Source organism: Pseudonaja textilis, chromosome 2, assembly GCF_049901715.1.
Source record: "Pseudonaja textilis isolate UNSWEBS1 chromosome 2, rPseTex1.2, whole genome shotgun sequence".
Lineage (NCBI taxonomy): Eukaryota > Metazoa > Chordata > Lepidosauria > Squamata > Elapidae > Pseudonaja > Pseudonaja textilis.
In genome coordinates this window covers 100,255,793-100,283,354 of record NC_141991.1, presented here as the reverse complement: position 1 = coordinate 100,283,354, position 27,562 = coordinate 100,255,793, and the positions used below count along the sequence as shown (strand labels likewise).

The following is a 27,562-nucleotide window of genomic DNA, read 5'->3' as shown; positions in this document are numbered from 1 at the left end:
CAGTAACATGAATGGGATTGCCCAGTCCACGGTTTTTCAAACTTAGCAATTTTAAGATTTTTAAGAGCTTCAGCTCCCAGAATTCCTCAACCAGCTGGTTTAGTCTATTAGTTCTTGTTTCATGCAGAACTATAGTTATTCGGTCCTTTTGTGAAATCACATAACCTGCTCTGTGGAACTGCCAGCAGTTGATTTCAAATAGAACTTCCAAAGTTCAATATCCAACATAAATATCCTAGTTTTAAAAACAGGAAAGGGCAACCCCTCTGCAACCTCTCTCTTCTCTCTCTCTGGGAGTGGGCTTCAAATATTTCAGCAACCGGTTCTCTGCCTGGTTGCTGGGTGAGCATGGCTATGGTGGGTGTGGCCTAGTCGGCCTCCTGCACCATGGCGAGGGCCCCGTTTTTGCCCTCCCCATCCTATGGAGGCTTTCCTTGAGTCTCTGGGAAGGTGAAAACGGCCTTTCCTGGGCTCCAGAGGCCCTGGGGACGCTGGAAACAGGGCCCATTTCTGGCCTTCCAGAGCCTCCAGGGGGGCCATTTTTCACCCTCCCCAAGCCTTTGTGCAGGCCCTGCACTTACCTGGCATCCAAACAGGCTGCATGGGGACTCCTGGGAGGGGCAGGGCATGGTGGGTGGGTGGGGCCAGCCAGGGTGGGATTTGCCGGTTCATCGAACTGGCCATAAAACTAGCTATGGGTTTGCCCGAACTGAGGTGAATTGGTAGCAGCCCACTCCTGTATCCATCTATCTTATTTATCTTAGCAGCACAGGACAAATAGTGTTGAGATGCTGATATCTTTGGGGAATTCAAGTTGGCTTATTGTACTGAATTTATTTTAAAGCAAAATAGATGTCTTCAGCCTTTTTAGACTTGAGTATGTGTCTTAGTTTCAGTCTTAACTCCAGGCAACTGCCTGGACAAGTCTATTCAGTCTTCTTGGCAACAAGTGGTTTGCCTTGCTTTCTTCCTAGGGATGAGAGAGAGAGAGCGAGAGAGCGACTGGCCCAAAGTCATCCAGCTGGCCTTGTGCTTAAGGCAGTTTCATGCTTTTCTACCCTGGTGCCTTAACCACTACACGAAACGTAATCTCATTCTGTGCACGTTTAATTCACGTTTTTTTTGCATAGAAAAACCCTCCAGAGAAAGTAATTCCTAAATTAATTTTTAGCATTTTTGCTGTCCAATTTTGTCAATGGAACATGGTTGGGGGAGGTGGGGATATTGTAGAAAAGGAGCTCCGTGTGTGGCAGTTTGCCCATCACTGTGTAAAGTTGGATTCATCTACTTACAACATTTTTCTGCTTTTGTAGTACTTATAGAGAAGGAAGGGGTGCTCATCATTCAAATTTACACACACACAAAAAGAGAGAGAGAGAAAGTCTGAAAAAGAAATTCTTACATGCGAAAGCTTGACTCAGAGACAAAGATGGCTATGGACTATGGATGATTACTGCTTGATGCCCCTTCAGGCTTTGCCACAACATTGGCAAAACACAATCTTTCTTTTTTGGGGTTGTCTTCACATGGATCTTTCCTGGGGGAGGATAACCTGACTCCTGGGCACAGATGTTGCTGCTGTGGTAGCCCCACAAACTTGTTTCAGTCTCAACCATCTCTTGTTGTATCTTAAACGCCTGTCAGAACTTAGCTGTCCCTGTCTAGGAGTCAAGATCTGGACTACAGCCAAGCTCTAAAGTTACCAGAAAATGGTTAGCTATAGTTTTCAGTAGTAATTCATTGCAGATCTCATTTATGTTCAGTTAAGGATGGCTTTTCAGGACTCTCACAGAGAATTTAAATTAAATTTCATAAAACTGGGAAAATAACATTCTTGAGACACCGGAGGTTATTGAAAAGAAATGCCACTCATTTCTTCTAACAAAGATCAATAGTTCTGTTTTTTGGTACTCAGCTATAATGATAAATGTTATGCTAAGGTAGGACAAGGTCTGTTGCAGAACTGGGTACTTCCTGCTGATGGTTTATTTTTTATTCATTAAATTTGTTTACCGCCCATCTTACCACAAAGCAACTGTCTTCATCATGCTACCTTTTTCTGACAACAACAATGACAACAACCCCACTAATGTAGTAAACAATTGGATGATAAAGAAGCATTAACAGCTTTGAAAACAACATGGAAAAAGCCATGGTGGTATGCATCTCACTGAGCTCTTCCAAGCACCCATTCGGATAGAAAGCTACTTTAGCTTAATATTTACTGAACCCATTACCTATCCACAATGACTATGTTATTGTGTGACAACAACCATTTCAACATGTATTTATTTATTTGCTTTATATAGCTGCCCATCTCATAGATGGGGAGCTCACAATTCCTTAAAAACAAATTTTAAAATATCCACGAAACATAATGAACCTACCTCAAGAATAAAACCCAAAGCAATCAGCAAAATGACACCTAGGCACAGGCCATTTAACTCTTAAACCTCATACTCTGGACACTTCCATGTTTTCAGTGTTTTATAAAAAGCCAGCAGAGTCGAGGCCAATCTGGTCTTGAGGGTTATGATGTCCCAATGTTCAGATATAGTAACAGAAAAGACCAGCTCCCTCATTAAGTGGGGTCAGCCCTCCCATCAAACATGGTGTGATGTGTAGAAACAACCAAAAAGAGGCAGTCATGCAACCTGGCCCCATGGGAAGGAGGAATTTAAAGATACAGCCAGCAATCTGAAATCCACCCAGAAGCACACTTGAAGCCACTGCAGCTCACAGAGCAAAGGTGGGGCTAATAACTGCCTATAGTGTCACATTTTGGACCAGTTGCAGCTTCTGGATGGTCTTCAAGAATATCCCTATGTGGAGCACCTAGCACCATTCAACTCAGGAGGTGACTAAGATGTGACCCACCATGAGCAATGCTCCATAGTCCAGGAAGGAGTATAACTGGTACACAAAATGTTCTGCAAAAGCCCTCTTGTCATGGCTGCTACCGGCTCTTTGAACAGGAGACATATTCAGGATTGTGCACCAGTTCTTTTCACTTCCTTACCTGCTGTATGCTAGTCAACCTACAGGAAGGGATTAGTCGATCCCCCCTGGCTCCCCTCCCGTCACGGAACACCAATCACTTCTTAACATGGGATGGGGATGGGGGAGGATGCACGCTTTGACAGATGGTTGGAGCTATGGATTTAGCCATCTGTCAAAACCTAACACTAAGATAGCTGATCAATAGGATGACTGGACTCTGCCTCGAAAAGCAGGGCTGGGATGGGTAATAGGAAAATGGAAAATTTCATTCTTGACTCACCAAGCCTCTAGACTCCTTTCCAATTCTTTGTGGAAACTAGAAACCTGATATATTGGAAATCTGATGACTTAAAACCCCATCTCATCTCCCTTTGCTTTTTTATTAACACTCCTGATTCTGGTCTATAAAGCCCTACATGGCATAGATGCTGGTTACCTGAGGGGCCATTTCCTATGGTATCAGCCTGGCCAATTCAATCTAGAAGGGTTGGGGTGCTCTGCCTTCCTTTGATCAAGCAGTGCCATCTATTAGGATCCTGGAAATGTGCCTTTGCTGTTGCAGAACCTGCCGTCCAGTATAAGGTTCCTCCTGAGATCCAGGTGGTTCTTGCCCCAATGATGTTCCAGAGGACCTTAAAACAGGGGTGGGGTTCAATTTTTTAAAAAAATATTTTTTAAATAAGTTTTACACAGTTAAAAACAACACAAATAGAAAACAATACAAGGGAGGAGGAAAAGGAAATATCTTAAGAAGTGACAGGGCGGGGGGAAATGCAGTCAGCGATGTCGTGCATGCACAATAAGGACTGACTGGGTGGGGAGGGAAGGGGTGGGCGGAGAGGGGTGGGGCCAGCCAGGGGCATGATTTGCTGGTTCTCCAAACTGCGCAGAATCATAACAACCAGTTCTATAGAACTGGTCCGAACCAGTAAAATCCCAACCCTGCCTTAAAGACTTGGTTCTTCTCCCACGCCTTGGGCTAAAGGGGTTTGAGCCCCTTGTGTGTATATGACATGTTGTCTTGTTGAGTGCTTCTGTTATCTTGCTATACTATTGTTACATGTTGTTCGTAGATTTATTGTTTACCTCTTTTCATCTGGGTGATGTTGTGAATCACCCAAAGTTGTCAGAAGTTGAATGAAATAAAATAAAAGTAAAACAAAACTTTATCACAGATGGAATGTGATTAGTGCACATTTGAATGCAATATTTGAGTTAGCATGAATTTGAAACTGATACCAGGTTGCATTTAATGCAACCCCAAATTCAGTTAATGTAGGGCTAGCTTGTGTAGAATTGAGGCTGTCAAGTGTGCAGTTGCAGTTGCAGTTTTAGACTCTGCTGTGTACAAAATGGAGAAAAGGAAATATGTGTGTAATTTCAGTGCGTACTAAATGATGAAAAATAAGATTTAGAGGATGTTCAGAGGAAAATTGTGTAAGTTTGAAAAAGAGGAGGGTCAATATTACCTTAGAGCAAAAATTTGATGTAATTGGACAATATAAATAGGGTCACAGCTACCTTAAAACAGGACAAGATGTTGGAATGCCTGATTTATTTATTTATTTTCTATAACTATTCTCTGACTTAGTTAACCATGCATTTAAAGTGTAGGTGTATTCTTTCCATCCTTTACTGCAATATTTCATTAATATCTATATAAAAATTTACGTTTAAATTTTTTCATTTTCTTTTTACATTGAACTGGAACCAATTATCATATTTTCCATAGAAGTATCACTATGAATAATGCAAATTCAACCATTTTGGGAGATTCATTTACTACACTAATCAAAACCTGCCAGTAATTCAACTTAACTCCAGTATTTGTGTTTGTATTTCTAATGACAAAGAATTTTAAAAAATAAGACTGTAAGGTAACATGATAAAGCCACTAAGTTTATATTTCTCCTTTGTGGCAAAACTGTTCACACTCATTACATATTTTGATGTACAAATCACTTTCTTTGCTCTTAGCTCATTTAGCAAGAGGTCTTGACCTAAACTAAGAATTTTTGCTTTATGGCCAGCCCTTTAATAGTTCAGTCTGAAAGAAAAATGTGCAGGCTCAAATGTTTGAGGTTGAATTCTGCAGTGTAACTGTTCTTAGTTGGTAAAATAAAGTTTGATTCTGTTTCTCAGTTGCTATTATTGATCTAAACTATGCTGTAGCCAATGAACAGCTGAGAGCCAAATACTGGTTAGCTAAAAATTAATAGATTTGTTTCCAGTAAATAATTAAACTGAATTAAAGGAAATCTCACATTTCAAATAGCCCAGTTAAAGCTTCTGAATGTTCAGGTTTGCCTCATATGAATGGCCTTAAAAATGTCTCAACACATCAGGTTAAATAATTGAAATTCTGTAATTATATTGAATTTGTAAAAGACTTCTACTGTACAGCTTGAGAAGGTCCTATGTACTATCTCTTAGACTTAGCTGGATTTTTATCCTGGGATGGACTTGTTGTGTTTTTAAAAAAAGGACCTGGCAAATGACTAAAAAGATCACCCAGTTTAAGTATGCATTAATCCTTCTAGCAATGGCTGAGAAGAAAAGGAAAAATAAAAAAGGATCAATTATTAACTTTACTTACCGCTATGCTGTGCCTTTATCCAAAATGGATTTCAGGGAGATAAACATTAAAATCAAATAATATTAAAATAACATTTAAAACAAACAGTGCCATCTTAAGTGTCTTGATAAGGTGGTAAAAGAAATCTAACAAATAATTATTTTATGTAATTTGCAGTAATTTAATACTGTAAATTGGATCAAGGTTTACTGATCACAATATATTGTAATCCAGAGAGAAAAACCAAAGATTTTTCATCCAGCTATAAAGAATTTAACATGTCTGAGCAAAAACCAATGGATGCCAGTTGTAGCTCTCTGTACAGTAGGCTTCCCAGAAAAGGCCCTGTCCTCCATGAATGCAGAACTCATGACAATGAAACTAAGTATAGGGCTTCCCTAGCCTATTTTAAGGCACAGACAGGCTAATAGGGAAGAAAACATTTCCTTCATAAATTTGGCTCTTGTGCTATTTAGGAGTTTAAAGTTATGTTCCAGCATTGTGCTTGAGTTCAGTAATATGGCCATTCTCGGTGTGTGTGTGTGTGTTGTGTGTGTGTGTGTGTGTGTGAAGAGGCCAGTGCATGCCAATTTCCAACTTTAAAATAATTATTTAAATGAAAACAAATAAGAAAAATATTATTATGTCATTATTTCTGGGATGCTTAACTCCGGTTTGTAGTTATGATGGACCATCCGCTGCAACCATTGAATTTGGTACGGAAGAACTGGTGGGTAAAGTAAATGACTAGTTACCTATTTAAGGACTCCATGAGAACTCTTATATATAGTTTTGAGGAAAATCAGTAACAGTAATAGAATTGGAAGGGACCTTGAAAGTCATCTACTCCAACCTCCCTCTTCTAGTAGGAGACCTATACAATGCTAGTTCTGATAAATGGCGATCCATTAACAGGGCACTCAGAACTTTAGAAGGCAATTTGTTCCATTGGTTAATTGTTCTCATTGTTCGTAATTTTCTCCTTAGTTCTAGGTTGCTTCTCTCCTTGGTTTATTTCCATTCATTGTTTCTTGTCCTGCCTATAGGTGCTTTGGTAAATAAGTCAGCCCCCTCTTCCTTGTGGCAGCCCTTTAAGAATTGGAAGACTGCTGTCATGTCATTTCTGGTCCATCTTTTCACTAGACTAGGTATACCTAGTCCCTGCCATCATTCTTCATTTGTTTTAGCTCATAGGCTGATAATCATTTTTGAGCTCTTTTGGTTTCTTCTTCTTCTCTGAACCCTTTCCAAAATCTCAACATCTTTTTTGTATCAGGATGACCAAAACTGGATGGTATTCTAAGTGTGGTCTTACCAAGGCTTTGTACAATGGTACTAATACTTCATGGGATCTTGATTCTATCCCTGTGTTAATGCAACCAAGGATTACACTGGCTTTTTTGGTTTCACCTGGTCTGTACTTGTACTTTTGATTTTTCTTGCCTAAGTATAAAACCTTGCTTTTATCTATGTTGAATTTCATTTTGCTGGATAGGGCTCAGCGAACTAGTCTATCAAGCTCATTCTGGATCTTGAGCCTGTCTTCTGAGGTGTTGGCTACTCATTTGTATAGGTACGTACAAATAGGTACAAATCATTTGTATAGGAATAGAAAAATAAACACTTGCTATATTTTATTCCATGTAGTGTGTTTTGACTGATAACATCATAAAAGGGTTCTAGCTGGCAGATACAAACAAATTCCACATATATGATTCAAATATCTATAACACAAGTATTCTTGCCTATTGGGGATTATCCTTCTGTCACAATCCCCCACCATCCCCTTCCCTTCCCTTTCTCCTTCCCTTCCCTTTCCTGTCCTTTCCCCATTTTAGCTAGAAATAAGAAGTCCATTTCTTAGCTGGAAATGCAGACAGTATAATATTTTAGGCTGCAACACTTTAAAAAAATATGTTACGTTGTTTGGTTTTTAAAGCCGATGGCAATAGCTTTTTAAAATTTAACGTCATTCCATTTTAATTATTTTTTAATTAAAGAATCATTCCTTTTTACACAAATGATTCTCAAAATTAATTTCTTTTTAGAATGTTCATCTCTCTGAAATATTATCTCATATTTAAAACCTGTTTTCAAAATAATATTCTTGTTTATACAGCTGTCTTCTTTTTAAAAAGATGGTTTTAGAAAGATTAACAGCATGAAAAGATTGGCCTCATGGAATTTTATGCAAGGAGATTTCCAGGGGCTTTTTCCCTGACTCTTTGCTTCATTTTTTCCTGCAAGCACTCCAAATTTGCTCCAGAGTGTCCCCTATGTTTCCTAGAACAGAAATCAGGAATGCTTGGAAGGAGAGAGGAAAATCTCTGTCCTTGATCGATACAGTTTTATTACAGTAATATAACAGTTAATTCATTGCATAAAGCTTTTACATAATGAAGATGAATATTGTCCCCCAAAATCAGATCAATCTATAAGTATATATCGCCATTATCACCTATGTTGTGATATGTGATCACATAAATCGACTAATTTGACCTGAAATTTGTCAAATGATTAAAAATATTGACAGATACCTTAGAAACCAACATAAATATCCAACAAAATGAAATTCAGTGTAAGGTCTTATACTCAGGCAAGAAAAACCAAAAGGACAGCTACAGATTAGGGGAAACCTAACTCAATAGCCATAACTGTGATAGGGATTTGGGGGTCCTAGGGGACAATCATTTAAATATGAGCCAGCAGTGTGCCACAGCAGCAAAAAAAGCTAATGCAATCCTAGGATGCATTAACAAAGGAACAGAACCAAGATCATGTGGAGTACTAGGACAGCTTTACAACGCCATAGGAAGACCACACCTGGAATACTGCATCCAGTTTTGGTCACCACATTATAAAATATTAAAATAAGAAAAAACACAAAGTCCCAACAGATTTGGTACAAAAAAAGAATAAAACATACTAGAAAATGATAGAAAATCATTCAGCTTAATTTTTCATTAAACCCGGCTTTATAAAATAATATTGATCAATCTATATATTGGGAAGACATATCAGGACAGAGACCAGCTCAGACACAGCAAAAGTGTATCAGTGACCTAATACTGTAAATCTAAGCAAGGTTAACCTAGCAGTAATACTGCTATTTCAGAACAAATGATCTATACTGACCCTTTAATAAGGCTTTGGGGGCAAGTGACTACCCATGAATCAATTATGTAACCTATATTAAATTTAAAATTGGCTGGCTTATCTTTGTCAGCGCTATCTGGGGAGTCCTTATCTAATCAGTTCACATTATTGAACTGACAACCCAGTGTTTCAGGGATGGAGGGAGGGAGCGAGGGGGACTTCTATGGATAAGGAGCTGGTGGCCATTTATCTTGCCCGTGACAGCATGAGAAGAAGGAGAGTTTCAAAGTTGTACAGGCATGCTAGTAGCATATTTCATTAGTTGTGAATGTATCACTAGGAATTGGCTCCAACTGGGCATTTATCTTCAACTCTGGGCAGCTGATCTCCAACATTGGGCGACTGCTTTTGCCACAGACGAAATAACTCCAATGAAATTCCTAGCTCTGGCCCCTGCTGCTTCTATCCTGACTCATTCTCCACTTGCACCGCCAGCTATTTTTGCTGATCTGACCTCAGTTTTCCTCAGCCGCTATTGTGCAAGTTCTGGATTAAATGAGAATAACAGCATTCACGCTTGCTGGAGCTGTAGTACTGTACAAACTTTCAGCAGCTGAAGCAATCTTTTCAGACAGATACATTGTCCTATAAGACCTAGGAGGTCAACTAAAAAATATATGTATGTCTTGATACATAGCCTAAAGCTAAACTCAGTAGGTGCAATTTATGGAATTAAGTTAATGATATCCAAGAGTAATTTACTTTAATATAACATGTGATGCCAGACATTCATCCACAAGAGAGTTCATAGTTTTTAGGTTTAACTTGGGAACCTTTTATTTGGTGAGGTGGGACATTTTTTGCTGCATTTCATTCTTTCCAAACCTATGATTTTAAATTATGTTTCTGTTTTTTGTTCCACACAGATACATGCAGCCTAAATTCCCAAAACATATCAAACTAAACTAAGTTACATTATGATTTAACATGGGCTAGGAACACATACAGTTTGGTTCCCATAGTATGATAAATGATCACATTGTTTGATGTTGGGCAAACAATACATACAGATTTATACATACCAACAAATATACCAAGGAACAATGCAATGGAGATTTCAATATCAAGTAATTTAGCTTAAGACTGAAACCGTTATTACATAACAAATACCCCAATGTATGTCCTAGCAGGTTATCTCTGTCTTTCCAGTACTATATTTAAATTTGTATTTAAAAAATTATAATGCTCATAAATTGTAATTAATATTGCCAGAATATATACTTTTGTTCTTCATTTCCAATACTTTGAGGTATCTAAATAACAGAATATCGAGAATTTAATTACACCAAATAAGTAACAGTATATCGAAATAACATAATGTATCAAGATTTGTAATAACGCAATAAGAAAAAAATCTTTCTTAAAAAGTCATAAATTAACATAAACCCAGCCATTCTCTCTTTTTTACCCCAATGTATCTACATGCCGTTATATGTGTATATATATGCTTTTACAAATACCACAAACATTAGTGTCCAGCCTCTCTATCACCTTTTGGTAACCAGTGTACTTCAGAAGCCAAAAATGGCCATTCAGACTTTGCCTAGAATGAGCACGACCGTGAAGTGTTTAATCATTAAAAATAGAATCACTATCAAGGAAACATTCCAATACTTTGTGCATAGTATTGAATTAACACTCATGATTCAGTATCCCAGGAAGAGAGAGTTGCTCTGGGACAGACATATGAGATGACTCGTATAGACTCATGTAGACAAGGTGTAAGGCTACAGCTAAGGATCCTGACTCCCTCAGTTCTATTTGTAACCTCCACAGAAGCCTCGACTACAATGCACTATTGACAGTCCATGCCTGTTGAGTTCCAGAGTTATTTCCACTGGGTTATTTTAGCTTGTTTGACAAGGTCTGAAGAGCATGACTCTGCATGGCTTTGCATATGATGTTAGGGGAAACATTTCTGTCATGAGCTACTGTTCATATTAAGAAAGAAAAACAGCAGGCCTTGCTCCCTGGAGGAGTAGCTTTTTCACAAAACAAATTTAACTATAAAAATTGCGCTCTGAAGATGGCAGCCGAAGCTCCTGATGAAAAACTGCACCCTGATAATTTAGTCTGAAAGCTCATCACAGCTTGATTGACACTGACTATGGAAACCCACTGTAAACAAGCCAGAATATAGTGGCATAAGTCAGCAGGAACTCTGAGTTTATAAAGCTTGTCTTTCTTAGTAGGCAGAATTGTTCTCTGGATTTAGATATTGTGGCAATGGTTGAAAAGGAGGAGGTAAGGAAGAGAATTGACTGCTTGTTCAAATCTTGGTCTATTACTTATTTTTCAGGAAAAATTAGGATAGGAAAACAAAGATATCATTTTGATGCTGTTTTTGAACAATGATTTTTACCTCTATTTGGTCCCTTTTACAAACCAATTAGCTTTTTCAGGTTTTCATTGATATTTAATCTATTATATATTGCATTGTTGTTATAATTGTTTTTATGATTGTTGTCTTCTTGCCAAATCTGGGACTTTAATAATGATTTATTTAGAAAAAAAAATTCAGAAACTCCTAAGCTACTAAATCATTAAATGGCACTATACTTTAGAATAGAAAGAAAAGGTGGTGTGGAACATTTTTGAATAACATCTCTTAACATGTTGATGTTGAGATTTTGGAAAAAGTGCAGAGAAGAGCAACTAGGATGATTAAAGACCTGGAGACTAAAACATATAAAGAACAGTTGAAATATGGCTAGCCTAGAGAAAAGGACTAGGGGTGACACAATCACAGTATTCCAGTATCTAGGGGGCTGTCACAAAGAAGAGGGGGTAAATTTATTTTCCAAAGCCCCAGAAGGCAAGACAAGAAACTATGGGTGGAAACTACCATATTTTTTTTGACTATAAGATGCACTTCCCCCATGCCCAAAAGTGGATGGAAATGTTTGTGTGTCTTATAGAGCAAATATGGTGGCGGGGGGGGGGGAGGGGGTTGGTGCGGCGCTGATCAGCTGTTCTAGATTGTGGGGATCGCTGCTGCTGCCTGTTTGCTGCTGCCCATTTGCAGCGATCGGTGGTGAATGGGAGGCAGCGGTGAATGGGTGGCGGAGAACGGGCAGCAATGGCGGCAACGGGGGTGAACGGGCCTCAGCAGCAAACAGGTGGCGGCAAATGGTGAATGGCCCGTGGTGATCCCCACCACCTAGAACAGCTGATTGGCGGTATTCTGGGAGGCAAATCCAATCGCCAATCAGCTGCTCAGCAGTGAAGACTCCAGAGTTCCCCGCTGGTGGCAGCAACTCAGCTCAGTTGACCAATGGTGGGTGCAATGGAGCGGAGCCCTGACGAGCCACATACTGGGGCTGCGATAACATGCCGAAGCTGGCCAGGCTGTTTTCTGTTTGCTGCAAGGACACTAGTCGGATGAATACCGGATGGATGCTGGGAGGCAGAAGCAGATTTTTTTCTCTTGTTTTCCTCCTCTAAAGTTGATGTGCCTCTTAGAGTCCGGAGCGTCTTATAGTCTGAAAAATATGGTAATCAAGGAGAGAAGCAACCTGGAATTAACTTCCTGACAGTGAGAACAATTAACCATTGGAACAGCTTGCCTTCAGAGGTTGTGGGTACTTTATAACTGGAGATTTTTAAGAAATGGACAGCCACTTGTCTCAAATTGTATAGGGTCTCCTGCTTGAGCGGGGGTTTGGATTAGAAGACTTCCAAGGTCTCTTCCAGCTCTACTCTATTCTGAGTTGATTATGCAGGTGTAGTTTACAAGCAAGACACATGACCAGCCCCTTAACAATTAACAACTGTGATATGTTAAAATCTACACCAATTTATATTCATTAATTCTTTTGTGCAAAGTTCATTCCATTTGTCCTATGTAGAATCCAGAGGAGAATTGCTGGCAGATGTCCACTTGTATACAATGTAATGTGTTGCATCATATATTAGTGAAATTAACAAGCTTGGCATCAGGACTCAAAAGAAGAACAAAGTAGTATGAATGAATTTCAACCTCCCAGGGACACTTCAAAGCAGACTTCAAAGTGACATCATCATCATCATCACCATCATCATTATCATGAATTAAACAGCACCACTGACTGAAAAATTGGTGAACTCACATACATTAAAAGATTTCAGGCAATCTCAGGTCTCAGCACATACAAGTGGTTTTTGATACTATACACCACATGGCTCTTCTTCTATAACGTCTATTCCTTTCTGGGAGATCTTGATACCACTATTTGTGGCATTTGTGTTTCCTTAAGCCAGGTGTGTCAAATTCGCATCGTCATGGCAGTGTCATGTGACGTATCACAACTTCCCCCCCTTCGCTAAACTGGGTGTGGACGTGACCAGCGTGTGACACATCCAGCCCATAGGCCATGAGTTTGACAGCCCTGGATTAAGCATTTGGAAAAAATTATGGACAAAGCACAGTAGAAGCAGATGGGAATAGTGCTGCAGTGTTTATCGGCTGAGTTTTGGCCGCTCCATAAAGCAAATTTTGCAAAACAGTATTATTATAATTCAACACAAGACATTTAATAAAACTTGGCAACCTCATGCTTTTCTAAGTCCTTTATCTCCAATATATTCCAGGATGTTTTGACACTAAAAGTGATAAGACGGAATTGTGTATCCACTAGTAAATTGGAAAAGTTATTTGGTTAATTTCCTCATAAACATTTTTCTGGGATGGCTAGCCAAAACAAGTTGTTTGCAGAGGACAAGCAAACATTCTTTCTCCAAGCACCAAAATAGCTTGGTGCTTAAGTTAATTTGCCATCCAACAGAGAAAATTCCATTCAAGAAATGATTTGCATATCCAACTGAACCAATATATGATCTCTTTGGGCTTAACCAAGCACATTTAGTGATGTCAGCTGTTGAAATTTATAAATCATGGTTTATATAAAAAGGGGGCAGGTTTCAAAAATCCTCTCCAAAATTTAGTAATATAGTTGACAAAATTATTTCCTCAGTAGAGTTTAGACAATTAAAATTAAAAATAAATACTTTCTGGGGGAAATGGAAAATCAAAACTCAGTCCATAAGTAATATTTTACATCATCACTTTTATACCTAAAAACTTAAATGCAAATCTATTGATTTTTATTTCAACAACTAGGCTTAAAGAAATGATAGCTTACCACAAAATGTGGATCCAGTCAAAAGAAGTGGTCTGAGAAAATTATTTCATCCTGCCTAAAATTAAATCCATGGTAATGTTATATAAATATAACCCAAATCCATTTCTACAAGGAAATAATAAATCCATTCTGCCTCTTCTGTTTAATCCTGATTGATCTACTTAATTCAGCTGGCTTCTTTTCCAACTGGAAAAGAGAGAAACTACTTCAAAAATCAAAAAAATATGTCAAAAGCAAATAAAAATGGAAAAGCAGAGCCCTTGCATTGTCCATTTTCTTTCCTGTTCAAACCACTAGCTCTATCAATAACAATCATTTCCATCAAAAATCATGCTGAGATTTATAGAAATGCAAAGAAACCTCAGGAGGTATATTAACAGAATTATTAAGCATAATGCTCATAGTGTAATTCTTGCAACAGACTATACTGTAATCAGCATTATGACCATGTTGTAAAAAGGGGAGTATATTGGTCAATTTAAACAGCATCGTAAGCTACAGTTTGGTTTATTGGCATATTAGAATGATATGTGAAGTTAATGTAATATGCCATACAAGAACAATCTGGCTTAAATTTTAAAATGTACACTTAGCCATACTGTATTTTATCCTTAAGATCACTGCCGAACTACAGTATGAATCCAAATATTGCTCACCTCTGACCATGCTGGGAGTTGTGGCATGTAGGGGGGTATCAATTCATTACCTCTAATCAATTATGTCAAATCTTCATTAAAAGCAGGAATTTCCTTATTACCTTCCTAGCTGAGTAACTCTGGTGTGTATTTGATTAGGAGAAACTAGTGCTTTGTTGCTCTTTCTACTGATTCAGTGCAGTCAATGAGTATGGAAAAGCTTCTTGGCTAACTTTGTTTCTAGTAGAAGTTATTAGCCCTTGTAACAAGGCTGGTGTGGTTTGGCTGTTTTCTGAATGTTTTAAAGGTATGCATTCTTGATTACTTGCACATATAATTCTCAATACATCTTGTTTCTTCACCTGTTCCTGGGACACCTTCACCTGAAGATGTGTAAATCTAAGGTGGAGCTTCTGGCAGTATTAAGTATCATTCTGCTCTCACCCTCTCTCTCCAATTAGCAATTCTTCTGAAACTGCCTATATCTTCCAAGCAACCAAAATCCACCCGCTTTCATCACCAATAAATGTGTGTTTTAGATTGATGCTTTGGCTATTCCACACTACCAGTTCACAGATTAGATAGGTTTTTGTGATCTGGCTAAGTTTGTTTTCTTCAACATGCCTTGACTGATTCTTTCTCATCAGTTCTCTAGGGGCTAAGATTTCAACAACATAATGTTTAAGGTTCACATAAAGTTTTTGTTTGTTTGTTTGCCAAACCAGCTAATGCAGAAATCAAGTTTCAGTGTTTAAATTACAAGTTACATTTGATAGCTTGGGGAAAAGGTAGTATATACTATGATTAGCATAAGTATCTTCTGTTGGAGAGGGTTAGGGTTAGGGTTGCTCTGAAACTGCAAATGTTTGTTTTTACAGTATCTTGAATAATCCTAATCAGAAGATTAGGACTGCTATACAGTAATGAGAAGTTGGGCTTTTCATTCTTTCTTCAAATTATCTACCCCTACAAAGGGAATGGCTCTTTCCTCAAATCCACAAACATATTTGCAAAAGCAAATGTGAAAATGTGTGAGAAATTTAGAATGCAAGATTGAGAGCTTCTGGTGAAGATTCCAAAGATTGTCTTCTTAATATTTTATGACTTTTCTTCCTTCCTTTCCTCCCCCCACCTTCTCCCACCCGCTTCACTGCTCCTCCCTCCAGCTCTCCAATTCCCGCCTGGTCTCCTATTTAACTTGCTTGTTGGAAGCAGGAAGGGAGAAGGCCTTTAGAGAAGCTAATAGGAAATTGAAGGCCAGGACTAGCAGGCAGGTAAGAGGCAGCAGCTGGGTGGGGGAAGGATTGAAGGGTTGTATGGGTTGAGTCAGTAATGTTATGTGGAGGTCCATAATAAGTGCCATGTTTGTTAGGAAAGGTGTGTAAGTATGTGTCAGAGATGCCATATGGCTTGGGGAGGGTGTATGAGTGGGTAGGGAGGAATGTGTGACAAGAGTGGGTGTAGGGATAAAGGATAGTATGTGGGGGTTGGGTCATGAAGGTATTTAAGAGACAGCTTGTTGGTCAAGTAGGCTGCATGAGGACCACAAGTCAATATAAATGCAAGTCAAAAGATTCACCAGATAGGATGGTGCATGGAAGAGTGCTTGGGAGGATGCAAGAGGGGTCACATGGGTTGGGGAAGGGATGTGGATTAAAGTGAGCATGTATGAATGAGCAAGACATGGTCAGGGTGATGCAGTTCAGAGGTGGTGAAGGTCAAGGGGAATGGGTAGTAGCAAGTCGGGTAGCATATATGGGGATCTCTTTCCTTGCCAACAGGATAAATATCTGCTGTTGAGTGGGGAAGGGAGCAAGGAATTGCAAGAGTGCCTGGGACACTGTTACAGAATGTTCATACAACAGTGACAATGGCCGGCACCCAACCAGTACTTGTGGTTTCAGTACTTCCTACAGTTTTTTTTTAATATTCTGTAACTTAGACTGTATGAAGTGCCTTGGTTCAAAATTGTTGCCCTACAATGCACTGTTTTGCCCACCTAAAGGTCATGACAATGAGTTTTACTAGTATAGATAGTAGCTCTAAATAAAATTGTTCAACTGAACAATAACCAAAGACACATTGGAGACCACAGTGTGGATGGTAAATTGAACTTTGTAATTTAAAATTCTTCTATCCAGTATCACGACTCATGCCCTATATAAAAGCAAATAAGTTGTAAGGAGAGAAGAGTGCAATATATATAGAACACAATGAAATATTTATATTAAAAGTATTTGTATTAGCAATGGAATAGATTAAGAGTACATGCACTCTATGAAGAGAGCAAGTAAGGGTGTCAAAAGGGTCCCTGCAGAGGGATGCAGCACTCGGCACACCCAATTTAAGCAAGGTTTATTCGGCCCCAGCGGTAGATGCATCTCCCGTGTCAAACTAAATAGCAGTAAACGTCCCAATTAGGTTACCACGCAACAGAGAAGAGGAGCGCGCTACGACTACCGCAGTTCAGTTACACGCCGTGTAAAATGGGCGGGGTATTGCAGGCTGCACACCAGAGACCCCAACGCATTTCGATGTACCCCAACGCTGTTTTTATAACTCCCCCCTCCCCGAACGCTCTCCTGGAATTCACGCCCCACCGTTGACCCCCGGGCTACCTTCCACGCCCACTCCTCCCCACGGGAAAGCTCGGGGGAGGGGGAAAGAAAGGGAGCAGAAGGACCGCAGCCGTGCACCTTCACCCCTCTCGTTCTCTCTCCCGCCTCACTCTCCGGACGTCACGAAAACGCCATTGAAAGGAGAGCCTTCGCTAGACAGGCAGGCGCAGCCAGCCAATGGCAATCCCAGCCGGGACGGCAAAAGTGGGGGTGGGGGGGAAAAGGCAAGGGGGGGCGTTTTCGGCGGCGAAGCTTGAGAAGGTTGCTATGAGGCTGGCTTGGGGCGGAGCGATAAAGGGCCAATAGGTGGAGAGAGAGGACCCCGATGGGTCGGCTGAACAACCAGTGGAAGCCTGGCAGGGTTTTGGGGAGGGGAAGGCGGGACCAGCGGGGAGTGCTCGGTGTGGCGCTAAAGGCGCCGCAAGCGGGGGCGGGGCGGCTAGTGCGGATTCAGTGCGAGCGCGTGCTGGGGGAAGCAGCACGGCGCCCAACAGCAGCAGCGGCGGCGGCAGCCGGGAGGTTTATCGAGGCAGTTTATCCAGCGCTGGCTGGATTCAGGTGAGACGTGGGGGAAGAGGCGGGGGCTCTGCTTCTGCGCCCCCACAGCCCCCCCCCCACCCGCCTACTATTTCCCGCCTTATCTGGGGAAGAAGGCGGGTGGGCGAAGGAAGGTCGCAGGGCCTCGAGTCGGGCTGGAGTCTCCCTTGGACCCTCGGCCGTCTCCTCCACCTGTCCCCCCATGTTGGTGCTTCCACACACACCTCCCTTCCCTTAAAGAGAGCCGTGCGAAAGGCGTGAAAGGAGCGCCGCCTCCTTCGGCTGGGCGAAGCGGGGTCGTTGTTGCTGCGGTCTCCGCCTCGCGGGGATAGGCGCCCTAAACGTGGTCTATTCCCGCGGGGGAGGGGGTGTGTGACGGGGATGGGACGGAGGGTCCTGTGGCCGGGTTAAACAAGCGCACGTGTCTCTTTGTTTAAGGGGTGAGGTGGTCGGATGAATGGGGAGGTGGGGGAAGCGAGCGAAGGAAGCAGAGGCGCCCTTTTGACTCGCCTGGGGAAGGGGGTGTGTGTGTAACCGATAGCCCCGCGGAAGCCTGCGTTGGAGCTGCTCTTTGTGCGGGATCGCCAGGATCTGCTTGGTCCCATCCTCCCAGCGACCGTCTCCCCGCCGTAAGGAAGATGTTGGCGTTTTTCTATCACGGTTCCTCTCTTAAACCACGAGCATTGAAAGTTGCCTCCCGATTCACTGTGATGCATTTCTCTTGCCTTTCGCTTGGGTTAAAAACCGGTTCCAAACTTGGCGGTCGCGCCGGATCTACTACTGGCCTGTTCCTCTTAAACCGTGAGAGAAACGTTCACCTTTCGACCGGTTGTCATCGCGTGGCTCCCTCTCCTTCCATGTGGGGATATCTGGGTATATGTGGTGTGCTGCGTGTTATTGCAGTGGGTAGGGAAGGGCCTCTCAAATATTGTTAGCGTTGCATTTTTTGCATTCCAGTTGCTTCGGGAATAGGAAATGAAAAACGCACCTTGATACATGATTTTTCTTTGATTGGGGGAACGATGTCTAACTAAATGCAGATTCCCTTAGGAGCAATGTGTCTGAATTAAATTAGATAATTTAGTGAGGGGGAAATTGAAACCACCTACTTACGTTCTTCCAGGCCTTAATACTGGGCCTATACATATTTCTCAACATTGTTGCTTTTGTTGCAGATCTAGCATTCTGGGAATTTTGCATCAGAATAACACTTGGGGATAAAGGGAAAGAGAAATCCTAATAACTGTTATAAATAACAAACATATGCTAGACAACTACAATGTTTGAAATACATGACAATAAAATGTTGCTGAAATGATCCTTAGTCTTGAAGATTTTACCTTGGTTCCAGATTTGTGTCTTAGAATAAAACTCTCTCATATTTCTCATTATTGCCTGAAATATTGTATTTAGTTGAAGGGGAAAAACTTCATACATGTTACTTCTCTTCCTTGGTTCCTAGTCTGTTTTAGCTGTGCTTTCTGTAGCCAACCCATGCTCTAATGAATGCTGTAATGTGAATTTAGTTACTATAGTCTGAAATAAGTGAAGCAGGCTGCTTTATGGCCCTCTGGTGGAATGAATGACTTCATACTTGCTTTATATTTGTTAAGCTTTAATTATTGGGCTAGCATATCAATGTAGATACTATAACATACTGAATGATAGTTTGAAAGACGGTAGTCATTGAAATGCATAGTTCTTAAAATGTCCCATATGTGAGTAATTTGTATCCCTACATATATTAAGAATTGTTCATTATCTGGATAGGTGGGTAATATTCTGGCAGGCTGATAACTAGTCTGTCACATAATGATTCAAGTAGTACTCTGAATGCCTGGATCAGGTGTTATTTTCTAAAAAATCTACAGAAAATGGTGCTGGAACAGTAATCTACTTATTTAAGTGTTCAGCAGCAGTAAAATCAACATTGTTCTAAAAAATTACCAGTATGAAAATTAATATTTTATAATCTCATTTTCCTATAATAAAATGCTTTTGTATGACAATATCTTAGCAAACTGCTGAATATAGAAATTGTCCCATAATTATACATTCACAGTATAATTTATCTTTGAAAAGAAAAAACTTTCTTATTTTAACTTGACTAACTTTTGAGTGGGGCTGAATAAAAGTTACCCAATGAAAGAAGTTAATTTTTTTTAAATAAATGCTTAGGATATAACCAATTGTTCATCACAGAAAGTAGTATTCAAAAACTAATTAAATTCCTGGGCTCATTCCTGGTCATTTTACAGACTTGATGAATTTGATGTACTAATAGTTTAGTTTTAGACTTTAGTTTTTAAAGGTACTTTAAAACTAATTTAACAAAAGAGTTGAATACTTATGCTTTACACTACTTAAAGTGATACCTTTCTGGAATGTATTTTTAATTGGGAATTTACATTAGTAAGACTTTAAATAATTGCAAAAATGCTGTTTTGTCAATATTTTTTTGTTAAGTATGTCCTCTTATACCACAAACTTTGTGCATACATTAAATTGCAGCCATATTTATAAAAATATATTTGTCACTGTGAACCACTAATCATATCCTTAAGAATGAGGTTATAATAGTCTTAAATATTTTTACTGTGTTCAAGCTATAGCTTTAAGTAACAAAAACATTTGCACTTAATAGGAACAGGCAAATGGGACAAATATTTCTAGTATTTTTTGTGGCATTTCAGCTTTAATGCCTTTTTCCTGAGAAGTGGTTAGGTCTAGACTAGCATACGGAGCCACTTGATTGTAAAAAATTGTATTCCACAAATTCAAAAGCAATTGTGAATCTACTTTCTTAATAATAACATGCATTATGAAGAGTATTCTAGGGCTCTCAGTGGGTATTACAATTATAATTGGGCAAGAAGCTAAAATAATTTCACAGCTATTTTTTTACTGAAAAAAGTGCAGATTCCTTAATAGAAAATGTATTTCATATATAAAGTAAAATTCTGTACAGAAACAATTATTTTTGGATGTAGAAGATATAGTTGTGTTTAAATGAGATTAAGCATGATGGTTGAACACATCTGAGATTTTAGGGAAACTGGTATAGGATTATATCTGGGCAATACAGCATTCTGGAAGGAGTTATAGATTACGCTCTAAAACTTCATCTGTAGCCTGTTTTTTTCCATAGTCATTAGAATTGTCTAGGCTCCTCAAAATTGTTGAAGAGCTTCAATCTCAGAATTAATTACTACTTCACCTTTGTTGTTATTGTAAGTTCTCAAGGTGATGTGCATTTTACTCCTCTTCCAAACCTTGCACTGAAAAATGCTGATATAGCAAAAAATAACCCAAGAAAATTAATAGCTGAGTAAATGATTAAATTATGGATCCCAGATCCTAGTCCAAAATTCTTACCCTAAATAGTTGCTGTTTATTACTTATTGATGTGGGTGCTGTTAAGCCACACACTGTCACAATATTCAGCTGTGGAATAAACCAAAGCCAAGACTGTTGTGTGGCTTAACAGCATCCACACCCAAATGGTTGCTGTCCAACTCCACCAGGCAATGCATATCATCTTTGCCACATTGCATCCCACTCCTGTGCACTGGTTACCAGTACTTAGCAATATGATACTGCCTTGCATTAAAAGATGACAAGCTTTTGCTTGGCTGTGGTCAAGGATGCTGAACTAGAAGGCCCTTCCTTTTCACCAGGACAAAGCGAAGCCCATCACAAGATTGAAACCCTGTAGGGAAACATGAGAAACAGCTATTCACTTAACATCTACTTAATTTAACTCGGGAAAGCCTAGAGCAGTGATGGGAGTGTCCAAAGTGTGTGTGTGCATTCCCAAAATGCAATGCGCACACATTCCCATGCATGTACCCCCCATGCATCTCCTGTGCACGCAAACACATCTCCCGTGCATGTGCCCTGCCCCTGCATACGTGGCAGAGGCCTGAAGACCAACTGGCCAGTGGAGGCGTGCACATGCACAGCAGAGTTCATCTGGGGTGATGGTTTGCATGCCCATAGAAAGGGCTTTGTGTGCTATGGTCTGCCAACACGGGCCTAGAGAGTGAAATGGTCTAACGTAACCTCCTTGTGGCCTGACTATCCATGATCCCTCTACCAAAACCCCCTGGTTTTGACCTGCCTCGCTCTGTCTGGTTGAAATTGAACAGAATTAAGTGTGATACTGCAAGAAGTGCTTCTGCCCTGTATCAATGGGTATGGAAAGATTCCCCTTGTTGTGGTGCCAGTATGCAAACTATGAAAATATTGTGCAAGATTGGCCATAACATATGTTCTCTGGTTCCCTAAAATGATTTGCACAAAATCATGCCAGAAGTAATCTCTTGAATAGCTAAATTAGACATCCGGTTTTGAGGCTACTCCCTCATAAATGTTTTGTATGTAATTATGTGGATTTTGTGTGTGTATGTTTACTTATATCATGTTCTCATATTCTAATAAATAATCAATTATTGGTAACTAATACATTTTTTACATTTACTAGGTTCCTGTTGTGGGATAGTTCTCTAAAAATGGCTCAGAGGACTTTGCAGGAAGACCCTGAGAGGTACCTTTTTGTGGACAGAGCAGTAATCTACAACCCTGCTACCCAGGCTGACTGGACTGCTAAAAAATTAGTCTGGATTCCATCAGAACGTCATGGCTTTGAAGCTGCCAGCATCAAAGAAGAGAGGGGAGATGAAGTGTTGGTTGAACTGGCTGAGAATGGAAAGAAAGCAGTTGTCAACAAAGATGATATTCAAAAAATGAATCCTCCCAAATTTTCTAAAGTGGAAGATATGGCAGAATTGACCTGCTTAAATGAAGCCTCTGTTCTTCATAATTTGAAGGATCGATACTATTCTGGGCTCATTTATGTAAGTAATACTTATTGGACTGACATCTCCTAATAAAAAAATCAACTTTATTGGTTGCAAATATTCAAAAAGGAAGTGCTGCTTTAGTTGGTAGACTGATTTTAAAATGTAGGCTTGGGTTCTTACTGGTTTATTAATACTATCATTTTAATTCTGATCACCAAATTATGTTTTATTTGCTATTTCTCTGAGCTTTGATACCTTCGATTGTCACATCTGCTGAAGTAGAGCGCATGCTGAAGTGCATACTATTTTGGAATAGGTCTGAATAGCTCCCCAGTTATAATACGTCTTTGTTTTTTTAGAGTTACCCCCATATTAGTGACTTTGTTGTCTTATGAGAACTAAGAAAATAACTTTTTAATCTTATCAGTACTTTTCATTTTTAATTTTAATCTTAATGCTAAATTTATCTTCTAATTATTTTATCTTCATAACTTTTATTTTAGAAACATTTATCTTGCCTTGCATTTTTAATCTAAATAGCAGTGTAGATAATTTTTGTATGCTGACCAGAGTAATTTTATGTGAGATAGGTATGTATTTTATAAATGAATTATGTATTTTATATATTTTATATATGTATTTTATAAATGAATTTCACAGCTACTTAGATTAGCAGCAAGTTTAAAGATTGTTTGGAACTGTCCTTTTTTGCTGCAGCTATCCTAAATTATATTTTATAACAAATTTATCTATGTCAGTAATCACTATGATTTATGACCAAATTTTAAAACACTAGAATCTTCAGGAGATCCCATTTTTATTAATTATTGATCAAGTTAAAAAAGCTATTGTGAAATCCATTAGGACTAGAATGGCTCAGAAATTTTGTTTAGTAAATAGTACATTCTATCTATTACTTTATTCTTTAACTTCTGGTATTTATTAACTGCTATGTTCTCTTATGTAATATAGGCTAAAATGTGGAGTCTTCTACCAATTTGAGTTGTAAAACAATATAGTTTGTACTTCTATGTATCATTTGTGATCACCTTTGCTGGCTTCTAAAAGCAAAATCAATGGTAGGAAGTTGCAAATGGTGACCAACATTTGACATCCTTGCTTAATTATCCATGGTCATTCCCTTAATGAAGGAAATGAAGAGTGCCAGAATTGCCATTGCTAAGTGCACAATCACATGACATTGTGCTTTATGACTGCATCACTTAGCTTTGGTCAGTTAACATTGTTAACCAAAGATTATCTGCATTGGGTTTCTTTAGCTTTAAAAACCATTATATAGGTGTCAAACTAGGTTTTTATTTTTAATTAAATGCTAAGTATCTGCTTTTTAAAACAGCAAAGTCCTGGATATTTCTATTTTTGTTTTGTAGTCCAAAATATGAAAAAATTACTTGATTACTTCACACCACAGCAAACTATGTATAAAACACATTGTAGGGCAGGAGACGATTGATGTGATAATGGTATCATTATTCATTTCAACACTAAAACAACCACCGTGGCATCCAAATTTAAATCTTGGGTGACAATTGTACATTTTACTCCAACCCTCTTTTCTGTTTGGAATGTAGTGCTGTCAATTTACCATGGTATAAAAATTAACAACTTTAGGTAGCATTTCCAATATTGCAAGAATTCTAATAGCTAAACCATATGTGACAGGTAGAGTCTTCTGGTTCTTTGCTTACAGATTTTTTGTTTTTGTTTTAAATGAAGAGCGGTTTTGAGACAGTGACCAGAGAAGGAGGAACTTCTCTGTCTTTCTACTTTCAAGCCACTTTCTTCCCTTGATCATTCAGATTTCATCTTGATTTAATCATGTTAGATTTGAAGAGCAAGGGTAGGAAGAAAAGTTCAGCGAAATCCTACATGCTCATTTATTTATTAGCTCTATTTTTATGTTATTGAAATAGCAAGCATTGGTATTGTAGTCTTTTGAACTTTTTAAACTTGATTTACACTTTGAAGCTTGGTGGCTTATTTTAAGCATTTTTATGATCATTTGAACTTATTTACAGCAAATGACATACTACTTGTTTTTACCTTTATCTTCTTTTAATTACTCTTCTCAGCAGTATTTTTAAAAGAAAATAGATGAAGGTAAATCTCACCCCTAGTGGATTTTTGACAATAGTTTTACTGTAGCTAAAATTTCCATTACTATCTATAATATCCCTTTGGAACCTATCTGTATATCCTTTTTGAACCAGGATTTTGTTCAGCTCATTGATATTGTTTTCTAAACAAACATTAAAATATTTAAGTCTCCAGTTTGATGGAATTATTTCCAGAGAAAACAATCTCTTGATTGTGGATCGGGAAGACTATAAACAGCTTTTTTTTTTCTTCCTATAGACCTACTCTGGACTCTTCTGTGTGGTTATAAATCCATACAAGAACCTTCCAATTTACTCTGAAAATATCATTGAGATGTACAGGGGAAAGAAACGTCATGAAATGCCTCCACATATTTATGCAATATCAGAATCTGCATATAGATGCATGTTGCAAGGTAAGACTCTTGCTTATTAAAAGTCATATACTGACATTGTGTTTAGCATTTTAGAATTACAAAGTAAATAGAAGATTAACATTAAAGAATGTAACATAATAAAAGTCATTATCTCTATACCCTTCAGTCATTAAAAATCAGACTGGTTTAAATTCTTAGATGGTAAATGACCTTCCATTGTGAAATGAAGAATTCTCAGATATTTTGCACCTCAATTCCATAAACTGCAGCCAGTATAGTTAATTGTCAGGAAATCTGGAAGTATAATGGAAACTTTTGTTGGATGTTAGATTGCATCTTTTTGACATGATGTTTGGCTAGACAGGCATTTTTCATTTTTACAGAATGTAATAGTAGTAAAAAAACAATCCAATATCTTTCTATAGCCTTAAAGGTTGTGCTATTTTTCTTTTAATCCTTCAGCTATTCTCTTTATGTTTCTTTAGCTTTTTATACCAGAACAGTCCTTTGAGGAGAGTAAGTTGCAACAGTTAGTCGGTCAAATTACCAGACTATCTATCATTCACTTCAACTGATGGGATTTTGACTGCTATGGGAGTAAATGAACCTGTCTGAAAGATTCAGTTAAATATTAATATGGATTGGAACTAGAGAAGCTTCCTAAATATGTAGGAAAGAACTGGCAAATTGTCTCTTTGTAATATTACAAAGCACCTGGACAGTCAATGATGTAGCATACTTTATTAAGGAAAGTAAACCCTCTTTTCACCAGCTTAACTCCTTATAGGAATGCATACAAACCATCTTTCCATAATGTTAAACAGCTGCACCCAGTGTTTAAAGAAGATGTGCTCTAATGTGTGCTGCACTTGAAAACTTCATTTCATTTGAGTATATACTTTTCCTCTGATTGAGAAGCCAACATTTCTGGCCATTTGTAGAATCTTTTGTTTTATGGGACACTGATGAACTGAAGTGCAGTGGAAAAAAACCATCTGACAAAAGTTACAATTGTTACAGTGTGACTTAAGGCTCTTTTATAACTGGAGGAGAAGTGCCTTTAAGAAGGACAGGTGCTCCACAGAGAGAACTAGTGGAAACTTTTTTTGTTTCTTTTACTATGAACAGACAGTCTTTGATTTATGACCATGATTGAGCCCAGTATTTCTGTAGTTAACTGAGACATTTGTTAAGTCTTGTCTCAGTTGCTAAATGAATCACCACAGTCGATAAGTTAGTAACCTGCTTGTTAAGTGAATCTGGCTTCCCCATTGATTTTGCTTGTCAGAAAGTTGCAAAAAGTGATCACGTGACCCTGGGGCACAGCAACGTTTATAAATATGAACCAATTGCCAAGCATCTGAATTTTGATCACATGATCACCTGCACTAGAAGGTTAGCATGGTATAGCATCCCTACCTGGCCATCACTCTCCCACTTAGAGATTCTTAAATTAACAAACTGAAAGATGGAAAAACCTGCAGTTGTGATCTGATATTATCAGAGTTACTGAAGGGAAATGCACTCCAGGTGCCAATTGACTGGATCCAGATTTTAACTATCCATCCCAAGAAACAGCAACAGCACAGACTCTTCACGCTATCAGCCAGTTAGCCTATTAAATGTACCTAGTTAATTATATGCCTATTTCTTACAAATTGCTAGATGAATCAAGAGACTTGGCTGATCAGCAGGATTTAAAGACCTCAGATCTACAATTGATCACTGCCATCTAACAGTTGCTAATACAGAGCTGCACATGCAGGAAAAAACTGCTTTCATTGGCTTAAAATCTACATCTGATTCTATTCCAAGGGACAGACTCTGATGCAAGCTGTTCCACACATCTGTTGATCTGTGGCTGTTCTTCCTAATTAGGAGGTGATATGAAAATTCACTCATACAAGTTAGAAATACAATAGAGCTGGCTACCTTGCTGCAGACATTCCAGTCCATAAAGGAGAGAAACAGGATGGCATTCTATCCCTGCTTTAATCATGTGAATGCACTGTAGCTGCCTTAACCGCAAAGGAATTCCTCCTAAGCATAATGACAGGCATTTGCCAGTACTGCTGTATGCTTTTGCTGATATAGATGGGCCTCAGGAGAAGTCTTCAAGCCTTACCAGAATTTTATAAATGTGAATAGCAAATTGGAGACAATAAATTTCAGCAAGCTTCTGTTTTCAAATGTCTTGGTGTGAATTTTGACGCCTTTGGAATTTGGCGGAAACAAATTAAAATAATTTCTACCAAAACCAAAAATAGTGTCAAGATAATTAGGAGCTTTTTTCATTCCAAAGAAAGCAGATGCATCCCCACTGTCATCAAGCTTTTAAAAGCTAAAACTATATCTTAAGTGCTTCACGATGCATACGTATACCATACAGCTACAATGATTCAAAGCCTTTAGATGTTTTGTCTAGATTTTTATGAGTCTTCTTTTGCTTTTCATTCTATATTTCAAATGCTTTAATCTGTACAGTTTCTGGTATGATTTCACTGGAGGCAAGAGTTCACATTTGAATTATAGGTCAGACCAAGGCCCCATTTTATTTGATATGTTGATAATAAAACGTTTGAGGGCCTCAATGCAATTTTTAAAAAACTGGAGTTGTATAGTTTG

The 27,562-nt window shown here is 38.8% G+C and overlaps 1 protein-coding gene across 4 annotated transcripts in view; it reads left to right on the top strand.

Annotated features, from left to right (window-relative positions):
- Window positions 1-17,545: 17,545 nt before the first annotated feature.
- Window positions 17,546-27,562, top strand: part of MYH10 (myosin heavy chain 10) — a 77,991-nt gene continuing 67,974 nt past the window's right edge. For 2 of the 4 annotated variants that reach the window (XM_087924716.1, XM_087924715.1), the window contains exons 1-3: window positions 17,546-17,662; window positions 22,125-22,497; window positions 24,820-24,976. In XM_087924716.1, coding sequence (XP_087780842.1) covers window positions 22,153-22,497; window positions 24,820-24,976 — 502 coding nt within the window. In that variant the 5' untranslated portion in view covers window positions 17,546-17,662; window positions 22,125-22,152. Of the gene's footprint in view, window positions 17,663-17,877; window positions 18,271-22,124; window positions 22,498-24,819; window positions 24,977-27,562 lie in introns of those variants that run through there. The other 2 variants (XM_087924717.1, XM_087924718.1) reach the window with 2 other exon arrangements.